The sequence below is a fragment of the Thermobia domestica genome, chromosome 14 (assembly GCF_964235325.1).
Source record: "Thermobia domestica chromosome 14, izTheDome1.hap1.1, whole genome shotgun sequence".
In the NCBI taxonomy this organism is placed as follows: Eukaryota; Metazoa; Arthropoda; class Insecta; order Zygentoma; family Lepismatidae; genus Thermobia; species Thermobia domestica.
This window is the reverse complement of record NC_137467.1, coordinates 180,551,526-180,574,353: the sequence shown is the minus strand read 5'-3', so window position 1 is coordinate 180,574,353 and position 22,828 is coordinate 180,551,526. Positions and strand designations below refer to the sequence as shown.

Below are 22,828 nucleotides of genomic sequence, written 5' to 3'. Positions count from 1 at the left end.
TTTTAATCTCTACAAGGGCTTTTAATATCCTCGAGATGCTTTGAGTTACTAAATCTTAATTTTCATTAAACTTTTACGTCTATTTATAAATAACTATGTAGTTAGATGTGATATACATCTAAGCACTTTAACAAAGTAAAGCCTTTAGGTATGTAGATTTCACAATTCCTTGTAAATTTTCACCTATTTATAAAAGATACCTGATATTATGTGTAGATTTCGATGCTAAGGTAATGACGAAATGCATTGCCCTGTTCGTCTCCCATGGGTGATTATTGATAGTTTTTCAGAATTTCGAGGGTTACTGTAATAAACTGATGTAATGAAGAAAACGAAATTCTATATCGGATATGCTCCACTGTTATTGCAGGGTATGTCAAACCATGCCCCACTAAGATTATTTGGTTCGGGAGAGACTTCACTGTTTACCATTTGTTACTTTAAAAGTTAAGAGGGCATGTCAAGTTAATGCTCCACTTTCGATGTTAAAAAAAATCAAAGAAACACGTTATATATTATATTTTAAAAGTAAGGCAGATGAACGGTTTTAAAAAAAATCTAACGTGTTGGGTGCCTACCATCAACTGGGATTTTATCATGTTAGTTTCATTTAATTGGGTAACATAAGGAATGAAGAAGATAAAAAAAAGGAACATCAATAATAATCACCTTGCGAGTCTCTCTCTCTCTCTTTCTTGTTAGAAAGAGACAACTTAACACATACGCTTGTTTTGGAAATTACAATGTTTAAGAGTGAAAAGAAGAACAATCTTGATATTCTTCTCAGTATGCAATATTCACATCCAGATCGACTATTATTAGCTGACGAAATGGGTGAATCACGTAAGTCTCACACATCAGTTAATACTGGCCTTCAACAGTATTTTCTTTCTTTCCTTTTCTTATATTACTATTTTTATGACTAACACAACGTGTTTAAATTGTACGCCAAAATAGGGTATCTGACGAGTAGATTATGTTACAGTTGTGAGATATGCAATATAAAATATGTACTAAAACTAGTGGACAAGACATCTACTTTTTAAGGGACGAAAGTGACCAATTTGCGTAGTTTTTTTAGTATATTTGGTCTAGGAATTAATTCGTGCGGGTGGACAAGAGATGGCGCAACGAACGGAGCGTCCCACAGTTCCGTGTATCCACACATGTGTTGCAAACCCCTGTCATCGCGTATCGTTCGTAGTATAGGGCAGTGGATTAAAGCGTCAACAACACCAGTTTGTAGTTAAGTGAACATGGCGCAATTTGTGCCTGATAAAGTGTTTTTGCGGGGTGTCCTGCTGCATTACTTTAACATGCAGAAAAGTGCAACTGAAAGTCATCGTATTTTGGTGGAAGTGTATGGTGACCATGCTGTAGCTGAGCGAACGTGTCAGAAGTGGTTTGCACGGTTTAGAAGGGTTGATTTCGGCTTGGCAGACCAAGAGCGAGCTGGACAGCCAAAAAAAGTTTCAAGACGAAGAATTGACAGCATTGCTCGAGCAGGATTCGTGTCAAACGCAGGAACAACTTGCAGCAGCATTAGGCGTTGATCAAACAACAGTCTCCAAACGCTTGAAAGCCATGGGAATGATTTAAAAGATGTCACATTGGGTTCCATATGAATTGAAAGACAGACGTTGAAAGACGAAAAACCATTTGCGAATTGCTGCTTCAACGACAGAGCAGAAAGGGGTTTCTGCATCGAATTATTACGGGTGATGAGAAGTGATTCATTACGAGAACCCTAAACGAAAAAAGGCCTGGGTGAAACCAGGTGAACCAGGTCCATCACAACCAAAACGAGATATTCACTGTGCAAAGGTTATGCTGTGCATATGGTGGGATATGAAAGGTGTGGTGTACTATGAGCTGCTGCAACCGGGTGAAACTATGAATGGAGAACGTTATCGACGACAATTAATTCGTTTGAAGCAAGCTCTGGCCAGAACACGACCAGAATGGGAGAACAGACATGATAAATTTATTGTTCAACATGATAACGCTCGCCCACATGTCGCAAAACCGGTCAAAACCTATTTAGAAAATGTCGGATGTTTTACCCCACCCGCCGTATTCACCAGACGTTGCTCCTTCGGACTACTACTTGTTCGATTGCATGAACAACGATTTGATTGGACAGCGGTATACTTCTTCAGAAGATATCGAAACATGGGTCTCTGACTGGATCGCTTCCAAGGATGAGGACTTCTTTCGCCACGGAATCCGTACATTGCCTGACAGATGGGCGAAAGTGGTGGCTAGCGATGGACAATATTTTTCTTAAGGTATTTATGTATTTTGTGTTTGTACTACAGCTTCAATGTGTGCGTACCAACCGCACGAATTAATTTCTAGACCAAATACAAAATTACTATATGATATACGATTATCATATAATATACGGACATCGGTTACACATCATCAAATGGAGTTTCGTTATCACAGTTTAACTAGCATTCAGTTAATTCTAGGAAAACTAGGTTTTCATGTGGACGTCATGAAATGTTATTCAGCTGGGAACTCATAGATGTTAAACATATCACACTGACATATTTCCATATTTTAACATGTGCATCGTCTAAAAGTACAGAAAGTTTCGACACATGCGACATTAGAAATCTTTTCACGGAAAGTATTTTCGTCGTTTTCCTTCTAAATATCGCCACTTTTCCGTTCCTCACCTGTCCCCTTACCTATGTAGAGTATTCTTCTTCTTGGAAAAAATATAATAAAAATTAACTTCTTTCTCCTTAATTTATATTTATATGACATATTTAATTCCCTAGTTAATACATTAGAATGTTTACGGGACGAGGCTTTGTGGACAATCAGTCCAAGTATATTTACGTTGTATTAAGGGTTTCATACACGATATAACTTTTATTAACACACCCTTGAGTGAATAAAAATTATGATACTATATGTCGAATGCTGTGGTGAACACCCAACATTTACGAACCTTTATAACTCCAAAACCAAGAAAGTATTTCAGATTAAAATGAAGTTTAAGGAAATATCAACTTTCCCCAAATTTACCAACGCATTCTGGAAAGAGTACACATTTCAATTATATTATCTCAGGGAAAGGAAGTCTATCTTTTTAAAAATGCATTCTGAAACTAGTCAACACTTCAGTCCAGAAACAAATAGGAACAAGATCTTGCACAGTTCCCAAAAAGGGGAAAATATTCATACGCTTATACCTGATTGTATTTACTGATCGATCTGCGAAAATAATAATACAGAAAACTCAAGCTATGAATTGTTCTTTTGGATATTCTTACTAGTCTTACAAGTCTTACCTTCTTGACGAGGTATGCGACTTCCTGCCTATAAGAAGATGAACAATTTATTATGCATATTTTAGTGAAAGTAGGAATGAAAACCAAAAAGAGTTAAATACTTGCTAGAGACCTGACCTTCATTTTTAGCTGTGATGGTAAGTTGGACTGCGTAATTCTAGCAGAAAATGAAAAACAATGAAGGAAATAAAATATACCATTGACCGTTAAACATAGTATACTTCAGTTCACAAAACTTTACCTAGATCTATCACAATTCCCGTAGATCTCTAAAGAGACATTCTATTTATTAAAATATTTTAGTAAGTAACATTATACAATCGAAATGTTACCTATCTGGAGTGTTATACAAGGTGTTACTGAACTATACCGACAAACTGTAAGAGGTGATTCCTCACATCAAAATAAGAGAAAACGTTCATATAGACCTATGGCGAAAAGTGCATAGTTTTAGAGCTAGGACTGTCCAAAATCACCAAAAAAGCCAAATTTCAGCAGGCCCTATTTCGGATTCCAGAAAGTGTGGATAGTGGTCCTTTGTCAGCGTAAAGGAAGCCACGCACACACAATCAAAAAGTGCATAGTTCGTCAATTTTCAATAGGTATACTGTTTATTCCCTACAGGGTGTAATTCTCAGATATGCTCTCAGTAGAGTTTTCAGATATTCTCTGATTTCAAGGAGAGTCCAAAGTAGGCAGGAGGTAAGCCTTGAACAATGGACAACCAATGCTTCGGAGGGAAGTGGGAAATGTTAGGAACCGGCAGCTCAATGTTTTTCGTCTACTGAATAATGTATCATGCGATGCATTTCGTCAAGGTATATTTCACGTTTTCTTTACTTATAAGCCTGAAAGAAAACATTGCAGAATACGTTTTCCCGAGTACGAGAAATTATGCTGCTGACGATCCTTAACACTTCCGACACCGCGTCAAAAGATTCTGTGTTTACTGCCATCAAACCTTATCGTTTGCCTACTTTCGAACAATCATAAAGTCAGAGCATATCAAAATTCGGTTGATGGCATGTCCGGGAATTTCACTCTGCATGGAATACTCTGTACACCCAGTAAAAATTCATGAAATGTGCATTTTTGGATTTCATACGCGTGACTTCCTTTATGCTAATAAGGATCTCCATCCACAGTTTCTGAAATTCGAAGTACGGCCTGTTGAAATTTGGCTTTGGGCGATTTTGGACAACCCTAGCTCTGAAACCAAGCACTTTGCCCCACAGATCCATATGAACTTTTTTATTTTGATGTAAGGAAACGCCTCTTACAGTTTGTCGGTATAGTTCATTAACTCCCTGTATATTAAAAAAAGGAAAAATGAAAATCACTTTGTCGTAAGTTCTAAATATTGTATGATATACAAGCCAGGCAGTCCCGCTTTAAAACAGCTTGGTTTGGAGCCAGGTGAGAACTTATAGACAAAGCACGTTTCACATCACACATGTCCTCTTGTATTTGCAGATGCAAATATCATTACCAATTAAATAAAAGGTACATATTAACATAAACAGTTATCATGACATACTTAATGAATGCTGTAAAAAGTAGTCTGTAAAAAGTTGCTATAAGAACAGACTCTGAGTCGACCTCCTGTGCTATAATATAGAGCTGGACAGTCATATTTACATTGTTGTTCTTTTACACATGTTTTTACTGTAATTATGAGTATTGCATTAAGGTTCAAGATGCAAATATAAAGAAGGAAGGAAAAGTCAGCTGGAAAGAGAAAATAAGAAATAAAGAAGTTAAATGAAGAAGAATACCGAACTTGGTAGCAGAAAGGAAAAGTAATTGTCCAGGCTAGTGTTCGAGGATAGATTGCCTTATAACAGATACTGAGCAAGGATTAGTTTCTGGAACGGAAAAGAGGGGAAGAACGTGGCATCTCCTGGACGTATGAAGATGGAAAATTACTGTTAACTATTATCAAAAAATTCGATGTAAAGTGTATGTCTCAAATTGCACGTTTTCACCATCTCAGTGTTGTAGTAATGTCGAAACACTTTGATTCCTGTTATGATGAAACACTAAAGAAATACATGCAGACAATAACCCAGGAAACTGAAATCTAAAATTACCACGCAGAAGACACACAAAAAGGGAAAAACAAGAAGGGAGAACGGTCTACAGTGATTCGAACAATTAACTGGCGCTCATTCCTACTGGAATCTGGTATTTCAGACTAAATTTTCTAAACTCGTGTACCAAATAATTTTAGTAACTTCATTGCTCTCTTACTCGTTTTGTTTTACTTGATTTTTTCATAGATTTCCTTTAAGATAGCGATACGAACACGGAAACTTAGACGACAGTTAAAATTCCAAAGGCTGGCCCAACGGGAATAGGAATTTTAACGCCCTGATTGAGCATTGAGGTTATATGTTATGTAAAACTACAAATATATTTTCAGATATGTTTTCAAATATATTTATATATAAAGAACTAATACACATTGTAGGTTGCCATGTATGGTGTTTTATTTACTCTCCTCGATATTTAAAGAATAAAAATATGGCAGGCATATCTAACCGTTAGTCTGCGAAGTCATGATATGTAGAACGCGCCCTCAAACGTACGTTTTATACATATTTTCTCTTCCTTAAATTACTTTGTATAGACTTTTTGTTATGAAATTTAAAAAAGGGAAGAATATTAATGTAAGCGAACAGAATTGAAGCCACTGGCATTTAGACACTGAAGAAAGCTAAAACTTACGAAATAAATAACAATTGCGTTAACGATGTCCTTCATGGGAGAAACAAACATTAAAGTACAATGATATAACCAAACTTGCCACTTTACCCTATACATGAAAAAGGATTAGAATTTTCAATAATGTTAACAACTTTTAACATTTACAGTATCCTTACAACAGATAAACTTCAATTTTTGGTTTCTAATTTTGACAAAAACGATGACAAGTATTTAAAAATGCACTTTCTTAGGAGACTCTCTTATTGTCTTGATTCTGGCGCAACATGATCCATAACTACTCAAGTGGTCTGATGCGTTTAAAACAACGTTGGGCATCCTTAATCTACCAAGGCAATATTCACTACATTTTACAGTTTATATATATTGAAGTGTATCCAGGGCATGATCAAGTGGCTATTAGATCTGGACGTTAGAGCAATTGTAAACCGAGATTTTGTCTTCTAAGATTAACTTGTTTCAAACAGTTAACCGGAACGAAACCGAACCGAGAAACTCTTCTCTGTCTCATCGACCATTTCTGTGTTCTCCTAGAAATATTAAAGAAAAAACATTCAGAGTCGTAATTTCGTTCTAAAGTCAAACACTAGAATTAAAACTACTTAAAAATATGAATCACTATACATCTTAAGAAACTATTCTAAATATGAAATAATATGCTGAAAAGTGTCAGTTTAGTCTTTGTTTTCAAAACAAAGAGAACCAAATAACGGCTCGATTTCTCCTTTAAATCCTTGCATGTTTGTATACGTTTTCTTTATAAATTCAGATTTGAATTCTCCGGATTATTGCTTTTACTAACACTTCAGTATTTTATCATGTACAAAATACTTTATTACAAAATTTGAATCGTAAAAATATGTTGTATTCTAAATACACTTCCTATCGAGTCTCTTCTCTTCCTACTGTACTGTTGTCTCTAAGTTGTGATTTAATCGTTGGTTCCAAAGATGCGGGTCCCGGGTTCGATTCCCGATGAGTTAATTAAAGAATTTATCCTTGTTTGCAGTATTGATATTTCTCATGTACAATAAAATGAAAAATATTCAATTGTTCTCGGTCGTAGGGTTGACACGACGCTCTTTAGTGCACACACTATAGTGCTATTGATATTTCATATATGCACAATGACGTCAGCCGAATCGACCTTGATTCGTTTTCCCTGCGAACGTAAGGAGTTTCGCAAGCAATTGCTGAATATATCACACATATCTTTAGTATGTGTCCAGAAATGCCATTGACCAAATACAAACGTTCTTGCTTCCTAGTTCTTGCTCACAATGTTTTACTGCTTCATCATCATCTTCTACTACTACTCCTTCAAATAATAATAAAAATATTTCGTTCGCCATTTTTAATACCTCCATTCCACCCGTTTAACGATATTTTATAATTTGGAGAAATTATCTACTATATTTTTATGTATATTTTGTTAAGATATAAATGTGACGCAACAATAACAGTAATTCTCTTACCCACAGAAAGGGTGGTAGTATGAATCGTAATGAAGACAAGCAATCCTACGGATTTTATTATGGACACAACTTTTAACCTTACTCATATCATTACTGTTCTTTTACATTGTCAGGCCTTTATAGTAAACTAATCTTTGCAGATTTATTTCTGTTCTGAGCCTTACTTTTTTACGGAATCAAGATTTTCTATCTTTATATAATCCAAGAGCGGTCTTTATATAATCTTCTCATTCTCCTCTTTCTTACTCAAGAAACTAAACCTTCCAAAGTATCTCTTGTAAGTAATTTATCCTTGGATAATGTTCTAGCCAATTTATTTTCCTTTTTGTCATCAACTTCAGTATTCTTTCTTCACTTAGGCTTCTCAGAACTTATTTATTTTATCTTGCCAACTGATTTTTCCATCCTTCTCCATATCTAAATTTCGAACCTTATAACGGATATAGTAATTACAGTAAAATTCCTGTATAAAAATACAATAACTTATGACTGGCCAACTCTGCATTATAACACTGAATGGAAGACTCGAAACCCTTTTTTATCGCCACTTTTTCTAAAGTTGGCCTTTATAAGTATGTCATGATAATTGTTTATGTGTATATTTAACTTCTATTTCATTAGAAATCATAATTGCATTTCCAATAGCAAACGGATATTTTTTGTGTGGGGCCTGTTTTCTTATTAGTTCTCATTCTGCCCCGAAACAAACTATTTGAATACAGGGCTGCCTGGCTCTTTTATCATAGAATATTTACAGCTTATGGAAAGTTATTCTTATTTTACCGTTTATTTACAAAAGTATCACTACCCCAGACAAATAATATTTCGAATCCATAAAAATCCTTATTAAAACGGTTTAATAATATTTATGTCCAAATTAATTTTCTTAAGTCCTTCAATTTCCGTCACCTCTCTTCAAGAGAGTAAGTGAAATTTGAGAATCTCAATGTAAAAGTAATTGGATCTTTTTTCTCTGAAAGCTGTTCTTTCCGAAAAGACAACAGTTGATAATAACTGATTGAATGACGTATTATCAGTTTATACTATTACCCTTGTCTCCGACTTTTGATTCTCAAGTTACGTCACAGTATTATTTCTTACTTGTGGAAATCTTGTACTCTTTTTCATTAGAAAATTACCAAATTAAAAAAAAAAAAACATGTCGAGCAATTGTTAAGGAAAAGGCGAAAAAAATAAGCAAATTAGTCATAAAGCTGCTAGCACTACTGTCCGTTTTTTAGTAAGTGATGGGCATCTGTGATATTTGTGATAGTAAAGAAAATGGTTATTTTTCCAGTGAAAGTACTTTGTATCAAATATAATTTTTTGATTTGTCAATTTTATATGATTAATTGGTTAACAAATATGTTTGCAATAGATGCATTTTATCTGGTATGAAATTGGTATAAAGGCTTGTGTGTGCCTATATAGGTCGGAGACCACATCCATCATAATTTCGCTGATTATTCTACAGATGTTAAAGCGAGAAGTCTTATAAGCATTTGTATTGGAACTTAAAAAAATATATAGTAACGAACACCAATTTTAACACGAAAGCATTGAATTTGAAGCTTAAATTTGTAACATAACTTTTAATAATTTTATCATATCTTCATATTCAGAAAACAAAAAATATGAGACTGACTTTCGAACTCCAAGTTATTTACGAAGACTCAGTGCCTCCCGACTCTAAACCGCCGTCGTCATAACCACTTCTTGTAGCGAATCTCGGTTAATTTTTTGAACTATTTCTGGAAGTTCCTTGGTTTTTGTGAAATAAGTGCTCATGCTTCTGTTACGAATTCTTGCGAACAGAAGGATAGGAAACTAATTCAACCTGTGATTAACCGAAACCGGACAGTCATAAATAAACTTACCATCTTAGAAATAACCAACCCACCCTCGTTCATTCACTTCCGGAGAATGTTTTATGATTTTTGTTATTGTTTTTTGACCTACTAACAGCCTATATAGGTTTTCGTTAATAAAGATATTATGAGTGCATGCGTATTACTGACGCGATATCGCTCAATTATCATAGACATTTCTATTTCATTATTTGTGTAATAATATATGATCTCTTTCTATTGTAAAGATAACCTATACCTATAGTGAAATAAATTTTCTTATATTTCACTTTAAGTAATTTATTAAAATTCATTCTTCAAAATTCAACTGTCAATAAACAACTATATAATTCGATTATCTGGACTTGTGATAATGTTATGAAATCCAGCTTCAACGAATGGGAAAATTTTCCTTTCCTCGACGCGGTCTTGCATGTGAAGTGTTTACAGTTGAGAAGATATCTTCCGAATCTTGTAAACAGACAGTTTCTCCTTCATACTCAATTTGCAAGTAATGGTATAACAGCTCGCACATTAAGAAAGACCCTTGTAGCTGTGTGATAGGCGTACTCCAATATCTACATTTATTGCCGTGATTATAGCAACAGCTATTACATACATTGTTATATATACAAAGCAAATTTCTCCTAAATTATTCGTTATAAACTTCAGAATTTCACAGACTAATAATTTTGGTGACACACATAGTAATCACAATTCACTGAACGGGACGTATGGATTACAGACGCAAGTAAAACTGCATTCTGTTTCCCAGATGACTTTGTATGAAAAACGAAAAATGCTCACCACCACCATTTCCCAATAAACCATCGCAACTGTACCCGTCAATTGTGTATATTACAGTGTGGTACGGACCATATGATAACAGCAAAGTGTACCTATGGAAACATCTTTTTTGCATGTTATCAATTCAATCATGAAACACAAGTAACCTAACGCTTTAATAGACGATATATAGAGAAAGTTAGCACGAAAGCTCTCACGTCCTAAGTATAACGAATTCAAGTATCAGCAGTAAGCGGACAAACAAAATTAAAAAAATCCTTTGCCTTAGTAATCAGAGAACAAGCTATATTAAGTTATGTGGTGAAATTTTGATAAGCAAACTTGCAAAATGTCATAAGATATGTGATTAGGTTTATATAACTAGAGACAAAAATTATTGCTTATCATTACTGTAACGAGTAATGTGAAACAATCGAATGCATGTCTAAACAAGATGACTCTCTACCCTAAAGATGACCAAAATTTACAACACACGATGTGTAGACCAAGATGAAATATTGCCTTGTCTGTAGTAATAAAATACTATTAATGACAAAGAAAAATAGAAAACAATCTGAAATTAGACAAGGGTGAAAGATAACCTAGGAAAATTCACACGTGCAAAGCCTACTTAAAACATTTCTTTTAAAGTACACCGAACAGTATTAATTAGGATTATAGTTAAAATAACGGAAAGGTGTTGCATGAGCCTATTTGAATGTTATTTACTCCTGAAATCGGTTTTAGCATACAAGAATATATGATGATTTTATTCCATTCAAAATGTATGAAAATATCTCGTTTGAAATTCGATGTACAGTTAGCAAAAAATAAAGAACACTACAATTGTTAAGTGTGTATCTTTAAGATATACTTTAGGTGTATGCCAGAAATGGTCTACTTATGTTATTCTTAACACACGTAAATAGTAAATTCATTCATGACCAATCACAGCAAAGAAAATGCTCATTACTCATGCATGGAAATTATTAGATAATGATACGTATACCGACTTAACATAATAAATTAAGTTTACTAATTGGTTAGCAGAGTCGTTGCAAGGAATTCAAAGTAAAATTCATACACAGAAATCTTTACCAGATATACATACTAATTATTTTATACAGTTACGAAGAACATAATTTGCAGCCACTGTTATCACGTAAATATCACATAATGCCCTCCTTAACAAAGAATGTTTGTGGTATCCAAAAACAAGACACAGAAAACTATTTTACAGCCTGCAGCATTCTATTCGTACAATCTTTTCGTACGAATCTTATCCAACGGAAACCAATAGGTAGTACAGTACTATAGATTAAGTGGTTCAATTTATTTCCCAGTGACAAGTATTGCAATTACTTCTGACTGATGTCGGAAAATGAGATTAACAACAATTTCCGCCTTCAATGCCATAAACCCAGTCTTATATTACCATTTTCTGAGAATTCGGAATAAAATATCACAAGCTGTTTGCCTTATGCTTCTTATCTAACCAATAAGACAAAGCTTTCTTTCTTTTTATTTTTGTTTGTCCGCTTAGTGCTGATTAAGTAACAACTTTTACACATATGGCAAGTTTCGTGCTACCTCCGGGTCTACAGTTTTCACCACAAGAAAAGTTGTTTTTTTCTTTTTTGTATTTTTGTCAGCATGTAAAGAAATTGATCTTATAACAAACGTGATCAATAAGTACATGGTAACGAGTTAAGAATAGCATCATCACAAATATAAACCTGAGTAATGCTACTACTATTTTAATAATAATAATAATAATAATAATTATAATAATAATAATAATAATAATAATAATAATATAGACAAGCTGAAAAAGATAAAATATATGTAGAAAATGAAATAGAGAAGAGTGTACTTTAATAGAGAAAAATACAAATGCAATGTAAAGAGTACACTATTATTTACAAAAATTTAATTGTAAAAATTAATATTGAAGAAACTAAAAATTTGAAAACCCACAATTCTTCAGTAATAAATAAATTATTAGAATTGAGATTCACACAAAACACATTACAGACCCAGAGCACACAACAATGTATTGCAATTCTGCATAATGTACAAGTCTCGTATGCAAAGCTGTACAAAATATATAATGGTGAATTTTAAAACATTCCTGTCCTGAATAAAATAATAACAAATAGAAAGTATATAACACCTATATTGAGCACAATTAGCCAGCATTCTTCCAAGGAAAGACGATTGGAGCGGGCACAACTTGCGAACAAATTATTTTCTTCATACCGCCATACAAAGAATGGTGGAAGGGAAGAAAAAAAGAAAACTGATCGATGACTTGAAAAATATAATAAAATATTGGGAGTTAAAGGAGGAAGCTGAAGATTGAGAAACGTGGAAAAAACATTTCCAGGTTTAAGCGGAAAATAAATTTTTAAAAAAAGGAAAATTAGAATACACCACACTAGTCCCAGGGCTGCCAAAAGGCAGAATAAATAATAATAATAAGTGATTGAGTTGGTTTTGAGTTTAACGTTCATTCTGTTGAGTATTGAAGAGTGGGAAATGTAAGAGTTGACAACAAATGACTAGTTTTCTAACGCTAGGTACGTTTAGTAGTAAGAAAGAAAGAAATGCATTTACCTGTCGATATGCTGAATTTGATTGCAATGATAAGTTAGATTCATATTACGATAGCTTATGATTTCAAGATAAGAGTACGGCATTATTCGTCAGCGTATTTAGATTATGTCCAAGTTTATTAACTGAATAAATAAGATAAGTGATTAATAAGAATTCATGATAATTACTTGTAGTAATTTAGCTACTTCGATTTAGCACCTGATCAGTGCAACTAGCTGCTCCCAATCTTTGATAGTCCTATTCTACATTTCATCACATTTCAGGAGCGAGGCTATATAAGACGTTGACCTACAGAATAACGCGGAGTCCGAACCACATAAGCACCCGCCGGCAACTGAAACTGGGTCTCCTATGCCGCAAGCGGGTACGCTGACCGCTTAACCACATAGGTACTCCCTACTCATAATAATAATTACTAACAAAATGTGTTCTAGTTGTGAAGTTTACTATCTGCTCTTAAAGGAAAGTATTCATCACGGATGGAAGCTATAACGTAAGTACTGCGTTCAATTTAGATGTTTCATACGGTCAATTATTTAATAGTGAATCCACAAAAGTCCCATCTATAAAATACAAATAACAAACATTTTCAGAGTGTAGCTTAAAAAATCCCAGTGAAAGAAGTACGAGGTTTGCACCTGAAATATATATAATAAAATTAACAAAGGCTATTATTCATCATGCCTGGAATGTGCAAGGTCCCTACTGTGTTACTATTGAACACTTTAGTTTTAATATCAGTTAGGCATAAAGATACCAGAAAATTGTCCAATACACTCCATATTTAAAATTAAAGAACAAACAAAAATTCGTAAATCTCGTTGTAATACAAATGAAATAATGAACATTTAAGGGACACTCTGTAAGAATTCTGAAGCTTAATAAAATAAATTAGTATTCTGAATTTGTACGAAATATACCTAAAATCTACGTAACACTCTCTAGTTTTTAAGTCAATATAATTTTTTGAAAATATCTAAGTTTACATGATATGAAGCGCTCTGGATATTTTAGGTGATTTGAGTATCCAAGAAGGTGCAATACAAATTTCTCCCGTGTTACATTCACCAATACCCATTACAATCCACTAAGGCTACTATTTACTTCAACCTTCTATGAACTAATATGACCTATCACTGTTCGCAACCACTGTGGTCCAACATTACCTACTCGGATCGATGTCCAACACCACTTGTAGAGAAAGAGCATATGCACGATAACATTCCTCATGTGTCTTTTATTTCGTTAATATATGACTGAATTCAATTTTATGTGGTGAAAGGAAGAAAACATATGAAACGATTACAATTTGTTATTAATCGGAGTGTGAGTCCCAACACTTAATAACTCAAACGTCCGCTTTCCTCCACCGTAAAAGTAGATGAGGTCATAACGATATAAGCAGGGTCGCATATTGAGTATAGGAAGCCTACACGCAGGAGAGACAAAACTGCCTGAAGAGAAGTTCTAGTAATGGTAAGATTAGAAAGCATTTGCTACATATTTCAAACACTGTAGTTGAAAGTTTTATATATTTCCATTCTTCCTGGTTCCATTTTTTCATCTCACCTTCTGCCAAAATCCTCGGTTCTAACTCGTACGCTACGCATTAATCTCTGGTAAACTTGTTAGTATAAGCTTTGCCACGAAAGAAGTTTGCAGATAATCCCTATATATTTTTCATCATTTTGAACTACGCAAAACTAACATTCTTCCCGTGTACAAGAGAACACAAAAAAACCTTCCGTTATCTAATTACACATTAATCTACTTCTAGTAAATAACGGTACAACTAACTCTCAAGGAACAGATATCCAACAAACGTTCTTTAAAATACAACTTAATTCCTAATTTACATATCTTAAAACTGAGTTACTGAATTTCTTACTACAGATCATTCAAACAATTTAATAATTATTTAATGAACGGACTACAGCACACATCCTAATATCATGTTTTCCTGCTATTCCATTAAACAATTATAGAGCACAGCCCACAATGCCTCTTATTAAACGATGTTGTAACGAATCATCATATAATATGGAATATAATATCCTAAAGTTATAACTTGATATTTCGTTACAGAAAAAGTATTAGTTTCTTGATCTAAGTAGAATGAAGTATCGAAGCAAAGTATTCGTTTGGAAAAATCGAAGCAGCAGAATTAAAAAGCAGGAGTTGACCATTCTATTAATAACCCACTCTGGACCCGTAACAAGGTCAGTGTTGAAAAAACCGACGAAAGCTTTCTTTAAGGAAAATAATATTTTGCCGGCAAATGACACACAAGTAGCAAGAAAAGCCCTTTCATCTATAACCTTTGCCCGGATACACCGTCATATGATTAGGCCCGCCATCATAAGATATAAACTTCTGAAACAACGAAGCTTTACCAGTGAAGTCAATTAAGCCATATTTTAAAATATTTGCAAAATTTGTGGTTGGCCTAGTTTGTGATGACATGCTTGAATATTAGAACAATCACAATACGTGAAAAATTTCCGTAACGTTAACAATAAAAAACGAACTCGATAATTTCTTTGTGTGATCCCTGTTCGGCATTATTTACTAGGGTGTTCTGTTATAATACAAAAATATGAGCTTTTGTTATGACAACATTTTCAGAGGAGAAATGTGTTGATTCCTAATAGAAAACATATTACCGAAATTTCTGCCCCCACCCCTTTCCCATAAAAAAAATAAAAACACTTTCTATTGCACTTAGTGTTTTAAAAGACTCCTATTAAGTAGTCCTGAGACTTGACAGCAGTTTGTATCTTGTCTAAAGTATTACTGATTGCTCTTGACTTTGCTAAGAACACTGTCAATACTCAACCCTCACCATCTACGCTTGATATAAGAAAGGGGTGTACAGTATATTACTGTTACGTTTGGATTTTATTTCACTGTTGACCTGCCTCACCTCTTACAAACCTAAGAAATAGGTTGCGTTCTTTTATGTATTCAAATTTTTGCGATTGCATTAACGAAGTTTAAGGTAAACAAAAAAGGAATATTTAACGAAGTATATGACTTGTTGAAAAGAAGTATTTAAACAAAACTTAACTGATGAAAAAAAAAGTTTTAACGTACCTGAGGCCCTGAGCACTATTCCATGTTTCACAATTATTTTCTTGCACGTCCTCTTCATGATTGTTTCTCTCTCGAATGCCGACAGACATATGGTTACTTGAATCTTCCATGTTGTGTGCAAAATCCGAGAAATTTGGCTTGATGTTACTGTGAAAACGTTTGGCATTTACAAGTACAACAGCAGGTGATAAACGCTTGACCAAACATACTGCTTTCGAAGTAAGTTTCCAATCTGATGTTATTTCTTCCTCATTTCTCCCTAAAGAGATACTCTCTGCTTCCTTAGCACTTTCTCGTTCCTTACATTCCAAGCTTACTGTAAGATCTTTAAAATCGTAACTGTTACTAGTACATTGTTTATAATTGCATTCTTCAAATGACTCGTTTTCTGTTTTTATTTCAACTCTAATAGGAATGTTCTCTCTTTCCATTTCAATTTTATCACAAGCAAAGCTGAAATGATGAGAATCCATTTCGCTAACATAAAAATTGTTCAGCAGGGAGGTATAAAACCTTCAGCAATCAATGTTTAAGAAAAACAAACAAATCTGAAAGCAATAAGAAAAATATTCGTTTTAACAGAACTGGTGAACAAGCAGGGAAGACAGCGGAAAATGGCACTTGAGATTAAACTAATGGTGGAAATTATTTGGCATCAGACTAGGGATGCAAAAGGTATTAAAACCAATATTTTAAAATATCCGAAATTTCGCTACCACTCATACTAAAATGTCGAAATGCTGAAAATATCCAATTTTTTAAATTTATTTTATCTGTTCTTAAAGCAAAACTTAATCTCTTTATCTTCTGCTTTGCATAAGGTATATTATAGTGCTATATTATCTTTAATATATATTATTATCTTTTTGTTATACATAAGTACAAGTTATCGCAATACAATTCTTACTATTTTTTTTCTTTTTATTTTTGCACGAGGGTAGAAGACCCCGGAACTAAACTTTTCTCTACTACATTACTAGATTATACTTCTTAAACAAAATATGAAAATCAATGTGATACAAATATTCTACTTTAAAATATATAACAATTTTAAGACTAGTGTAATATTTTAAAGATCAATTTCTTTGTTCTCTCCAGCCATTCGCCTTTACTCAAATACATGTAGTGCTAACAATTTCTAGATAAATTTATTTTGTTGTCATACTTAATGTTTTAATTTCTTTCTTTTGCCTTTTTTTTTATAGGTATTTTCAAATTTTCAGTATTTTTCACATGATTCTGTTTCATTTCATTTGTTATATAGTAATTTATTGTATTTCTTGGTTTATTTGTTGTACTTGTATTTAGCGTCCATTTTAGTACAATGTTATATGGAACATCGAGCTACTGGTTAATGTTGGATCCTAAAAACTTGAGCTGCTACCAGAACTAAAGCTGTCTTTTGCGCGGCAGGCACACAACCTAAACACAAAGCAGCTCTAATATCCGGAGTAATGGGACATATCCTCAATGTTCTTATAGCCTAGTGCATACCTATCTTAAATTAAGGCAAGAGAAAATGTATTACGAGCGTAGTTATACGGTATATTTTACAGAACTGAAGCATCTCAAAAAAAGAAATTCGCATGTATCGTACTTTTGTGCCGTAATGATGTTTTTCGATACTCAAAACATTAAAATCAATATCACCAAATGTTTACACCAAACGGTCCTATTGGCTTATATGCTAACGACAAATTTAATCTATTTTGAAATAAAGTAAAATAAAGGTACGAGGAAACTATTTTACCATTCTCAACCAAATTAAAAAATAAATTATTTTACTAAGATAAACGCGTGTTCATATTAATAGGAGTTTACGATTTAAATGCTTAACTTACTTATTTGGATGCAGCGAAGAGTCATTTTTCTACCTTACAAATAAACAATACTATACTACTTGCCTCCTCTTTCATAAATATTGGTTTGTTAGATATAATTTTTCGTACTATTTTTTATAACTCTCAGACAATCCCCTCCTATACCGCCAAAGGAAATTCCCGTACGACAGTGAAAGCCTCCGCAAGTGGCTACTGAACAGGCCCGAAGAGATTTACCGATAGAACAAAACTAGGGTTACCAATGCTTTCCCAATACTTGTTTCATCCTCACGGAGAAATCTTCTTATAACTGCTATAGTTAATTACTCGAAAGACATACTAATAGTATGAGTGTTAACCACATATATATGACGAATTCATGAACCCAGAGTTCTTAAGGCGGAAAATTAAATAAAAAATAAATAAATATATATATATGGAAGGACCAAACATACGGAATCTGTGATCATGTATAAAGGTATGTTTCAGATAGAAATTTCTTTTGTTTCTCTTCATACTTTTACGGAGTTATCAATCTTGCATTAAGCCCAAAATTTTATAGAAGGTAATTTTGTTTCTACATAACGAGACAATGCTCCTAACTGTTTTGTTACTGTTCTTACCAAATAACCATGTGCATGTTGTATGTTGTCTTACGGCAAAAATGGGAATGATATACTATTCCTAAATTTGGAAGAGGAATTAAGCATAATTGCCGGTAAAGTTTTTGATGCAGAGATATTTCACACGTGTCAATGGCTTTAGTCAATTTCTACATACAAGCGGCAAGCTAATCCTTTTGAATTTAGAAAAATTACTTGTGAGAGACTGATTGTGCAAAGGAGGAGACCCAAGCGGCAAACTTTGATAGTTACGCAGTCACTACGCTGATCTCAGAAAAACACATTTTACACAAAATTCCACCACAAAAGTCGATATCCGTTAAAAAAAAATCACTTCAAAGTAATTCATCTATAAAAAGTTCACATCACAAATCTTTCGAATGTAATGGAGTGAGAATGCGGACATGTTCACGTGACAAACAACTATAAATAAACACTACAAATAAATATAGTGCTCGTGCTTCCTTTTTGAACGCATCTAGTTAAAAGTTCTAGTTTGGGAATTTTAAATGGTACATAAAAGTAATGTACTGTCCAATATTGCCATATTCTTACAGTGTCAAATATTATACAACAAAATAAAGAGGAAAAGTCAAACTTTTCAGTGATTTTTTTTTTAACTGCTAGGATTCGATATCTATTTGTTTTAATGTAGCAAATGTCTCTGTTTAGATTAAGGGAGCTAAATGTTTAGAATTTAACCTAACCTAAAATTACCAGAAATAAACGAAATTGTAACTCTTTTCCATTCTACGAAAAGACTGGCCTCCAGCAATTGAGCATCACCTAACAAAAAAAGCCAGTATTCTTGGAAATGCCTTTCTCATGTTTTCACTATTATCGCAGCACACGCAAAAATAGCAGAGTAGCCAATAATCCTGCTCCTACGTACGAACAACCGAGTTGTCGCGTGCCTCCACCAGTTTCGCAGTGCAGACTTAGTTACACAGCATTCGTGCTATTTTGTGGCCACTTACCTCAAGTTCGTTTGTGTTTTGCAATGCAACATTTTTTAAATTCAAGCTGGTATTCTCACGAAAATCGTGAAATAATAAATTGTTTAACATCTATTTCTGGTGCATCCCGTGAATTTCACATATGGAATATACTACTTAACATATTGCCATGTGGCCTAGCGAAAATTATTCTTGGGGACAATGTGGATCGGTAGAAGAACGAAAACATTTCGTGAAGCACTAATCTGATTTATAAATATATATAAAGTTGCAGGATTACTTTCGGTGCAACAGTCGAAATAACTGTTGAGAAAATCTACTTCATGTACTAATTTCCTGCTTATTGTCCCCTAAAAGATTTGCTGTGAAAATATCTCACTCGCAAAAGATCAAATTCAAGGAGGCCACCAGAAGTAATTGTTGAAAAATTACATTTTAAGATATGCATTTAAATACGGTTTCCGAATCAATGTACTAAAAACTACAATACAAAAATTAGAAACTAACCTATGCTATATGGCCTTTCAAAACACGAATGCTACGTAACCGAGTCAGAGCAGCGCGCACCCGGAAAGCTGGCGTGGCAGCGCAGGTGTGTCTGAAATGAACAAGTGAGTATACGCTTAAGAGAGGATAGTGAAAAAAAAAAAAAAACGGGTTTTGTCAATGATACGAGCTTCAACAGCACTTGTCATAGTTTCGAAAAGGAATGCTCCACTTGTAAACATAAAATAGAACTTCTGTACACTGTGGAGAATACATCATCGGTGCAGTTTTACTATACGGATCCAGATTGTAAAACGTACAGAAAAATTTGGGCAAGTCTCTAATTTGCCCATTTTATGTTGAGAACAGAACTGAACCACCCCTGCGGGGCTCCGAACCCGTTCCTACTACTACTACTTACATCGTGGATGAGCATAGTAAAATTGCACGATAACATCTAATAGTGTCATTTTTCATACCAACTTACTTATTTTATGGGTAGTAAAGCACTTCTAATGCTTTCGGATTAAGTGCCGTATCGCCGGACCAATTTTAGGATATTTACCTGGTCAACTGGAGAATTTATTTAAGTTTATGAGAAAGAATGAGTACAAGGGAGGTAAGGGAAATAGTAAAAGTTAAGAGTGACTGTATTTGTTGATTATTTTGATGCTGTTAGCGGCACTGTATATGGAGGCGGATGAAGTATTTCGCGGAGGTACACTTGTTTTACTATACGGATCCAAAAATTGTAAAATGTACAGAAAAAAAATCGCAAGTGTTTAGTGTGCCCATTTCATCTCGAGAACAGAACCCAACCAAACCCTGCCGGGCTTCTAACCCGTTTTTATACTTATACTATGGATCTGTATTAAAGTAATACTGCACGCCTAATGTAACGTAATCTAGCGAAACTTAATGTAATCCAACAAAATATAACCGAATGCACTTTTTTCTTTTATCAAAGTGGTCCGGCGATACGGCACAAATACAATCCTTTCACACTAGTACCATAACCCTGCACCTGTAAACCTAAAATACAGACGTATTAATTTGTATTTGTCACGTGCAGAAGTGTGTTCCTTAAAAATATGCGTTTTAGCGTAAAAGTATTGAATTTTACCTGAAAATCACCGAAAGTGTGGTGCGAAAAAACTACAGTAGCACGTATGTAGATTTATGTTGGCACATTGTTAATTTATAATTTATGTAAATTGACGTTTGCATATTTTATTTTATTTTTCTCTAAAAATAGTCACATAGAGAGAAATAAGTGCCTCAGACATACATCCTACAGGTAACAAATGTAAAATTGTTTTAATAATATCGTAGAAAAAGGATTTTTGAAATAAAAACTAAATTTTCCAGGTGTTAATCCGTCGTATGACTTGGTGTGGTTATACATAACCAGTGATGCCAATTCCTTGAGAGCCGTTTTCCCTTCACAAACTTCATAATTTCCCTTTCGTGGACAAAATTTCCCTTCATCCAAATCGTTCAAGTACTGTATTTAGTAAACGCAATTTTAATCCTTTTCGCTTTCACCCCCTCGCTCCCAATCTTATAACCACATACAAGCAGATACCTGACAGCCTTCCTTTGAGCTTACTCAGAATTTGAACTTGGTTTATTGTTTAGGGATCTAAGGCGTCGCGATAGAGGAGGGGAAAGGTTATGGAAAGGTGTAGGCCAGGAACTATGTTAAAGGTGCAATCTCTGTATTTGCCTGGTGTGACTGAGGAAACCCCCTATAAATACCTCGGTCAGGACGGACAACCTAAATAAATCATAAAAAATATAAAATAAATATTACGTAAATTTAATTTCTATCCTAGATATCATGATAGGTTTTAATATTAATGTAACCTAAAGTACAAAGAAAATATTAAGTATATATTTGGTATGTACTTACTTAAAAACAGCACTCCCATATTTACTGAAACGAATACGAACAGTTACAAAGAAAACTCTAGCTGCTACTGTCTTTGGCTGTACACGAGGAATGTTCGTAAGCACAATACAAAGTTTAGAGATGCGGAATTCTTAAGAATTTATAATTCTGTACCCGCACAGTCACCAGAAAATTTGTAAACTTACACAAACACACATACACTAATGACCCAGTATTCGCCCATATATACTAATTTAAATTTACGACACGCGACTTTTCTTCTCTTACATCGATTAATCCTCTTCACAATCAATTTTCTGGTTGGGAAAAATATCTTTTGATTGAGAAAACCAAACTGTTATAATAGTTGGAGTGATAATTTAATTGAGAAATATTTCATCTTATTGCATTGCACTTAATTCAACAATGGGAAGATTAATTTTGATAAAAGATTTTAAATAAGCATTGTTGTAATGTTTCGAATTTAACTGAATATGTTGATAGATGTGTAATGTTGATAAATATTAACGAATGCAAAGCAAGCAGCGTTGCCAATGTGTGTGTAATTGCACAAAATGTGTGCAATTTTGGCCTGTTTGTGCATTTTGTGTGTAATGCCAATCTGTGTGCATTTTGTGTGTAATTTGGCACAATTAAAAATTTTGACATTGATGACTTTTACGAAGTTCCTTTCATTCAAATATTCATTATTTCCACCATTTTTTTCCTGAAAATTGCCTTCTAAAAACTACGAGCTCCAACGCCTGACTCCAGGCCAGCGCAATAAAACCACAGAGAAAATAACAAGTTATTTGTGATTATTGCTAATCTCTTGTTATTTTCTCTACAGTATGATAAAACCTATCTTGCTTCCTTGGTACCTCACTTCTTGTTTTTCAGAGGCGGGTGTCATGACATCCCCAAGCAAAGACGCTTTGTTCAAGCAAGCAATGTGAATGAATGTTGACCCTCAATGTTGGCCAAAACATGAGGCAGAGGTGATAAGAAATCTTGTCTTCTCACCACTTGTGAAGAAAATGCCATTTTGCAAACAGATGAATGACAAAGTGTCCGATGTCCAATTAAAAACATTAAGTACGTTGAAAGCAATGGCGCAGACTTTCCAAGATTTATGTGGTTGCATATCATCAATGGCGGGTCATATTAGCTTATATGTTTCCAGGGAAGTCTCAATATTTGATTGAT

General features: G+C 33.9%; 1 protein-coding gene across 4 annotated transcripts in view; it reads right to left on the bottom strand.

The window, feature by feature from the left end:
- LOC145670496 (uncharacterized) overlaps positions 1-21,143 on the bottom strand; it is a 45,343-nt gene extending 24,200 nt beyond the window's left edge. For 2 of the 4 annotated variants that reach the window (XM_081739228.1, XM_081739225.1), the window contains exons 1-2: positions 20,855-21,143; positions 15,847-16,394 (exon numbers count right to left, since the gene is read on the bottom strand). In XM_081739228.1, the coding sequence (XP_081595354.1) occupies positions 15,847-16,319 (473 nt within the window). In that variant the 5' untranslated portion in view covers positions 16,320-16,394; positions 20,855-21,143. Of the gene's footprint in view, positions 1-15,846; positions 16,395-20,218; positions 20,688-20,854 lie in introns of those variants that run through there. The other 2 variants (XM_081739227.1, XM_081739226.1) reach the window with 2 other exon arrangements.
- Between the last annotated feature and the right edge of the window lie 1,685 nt (positions 21,144-22,828).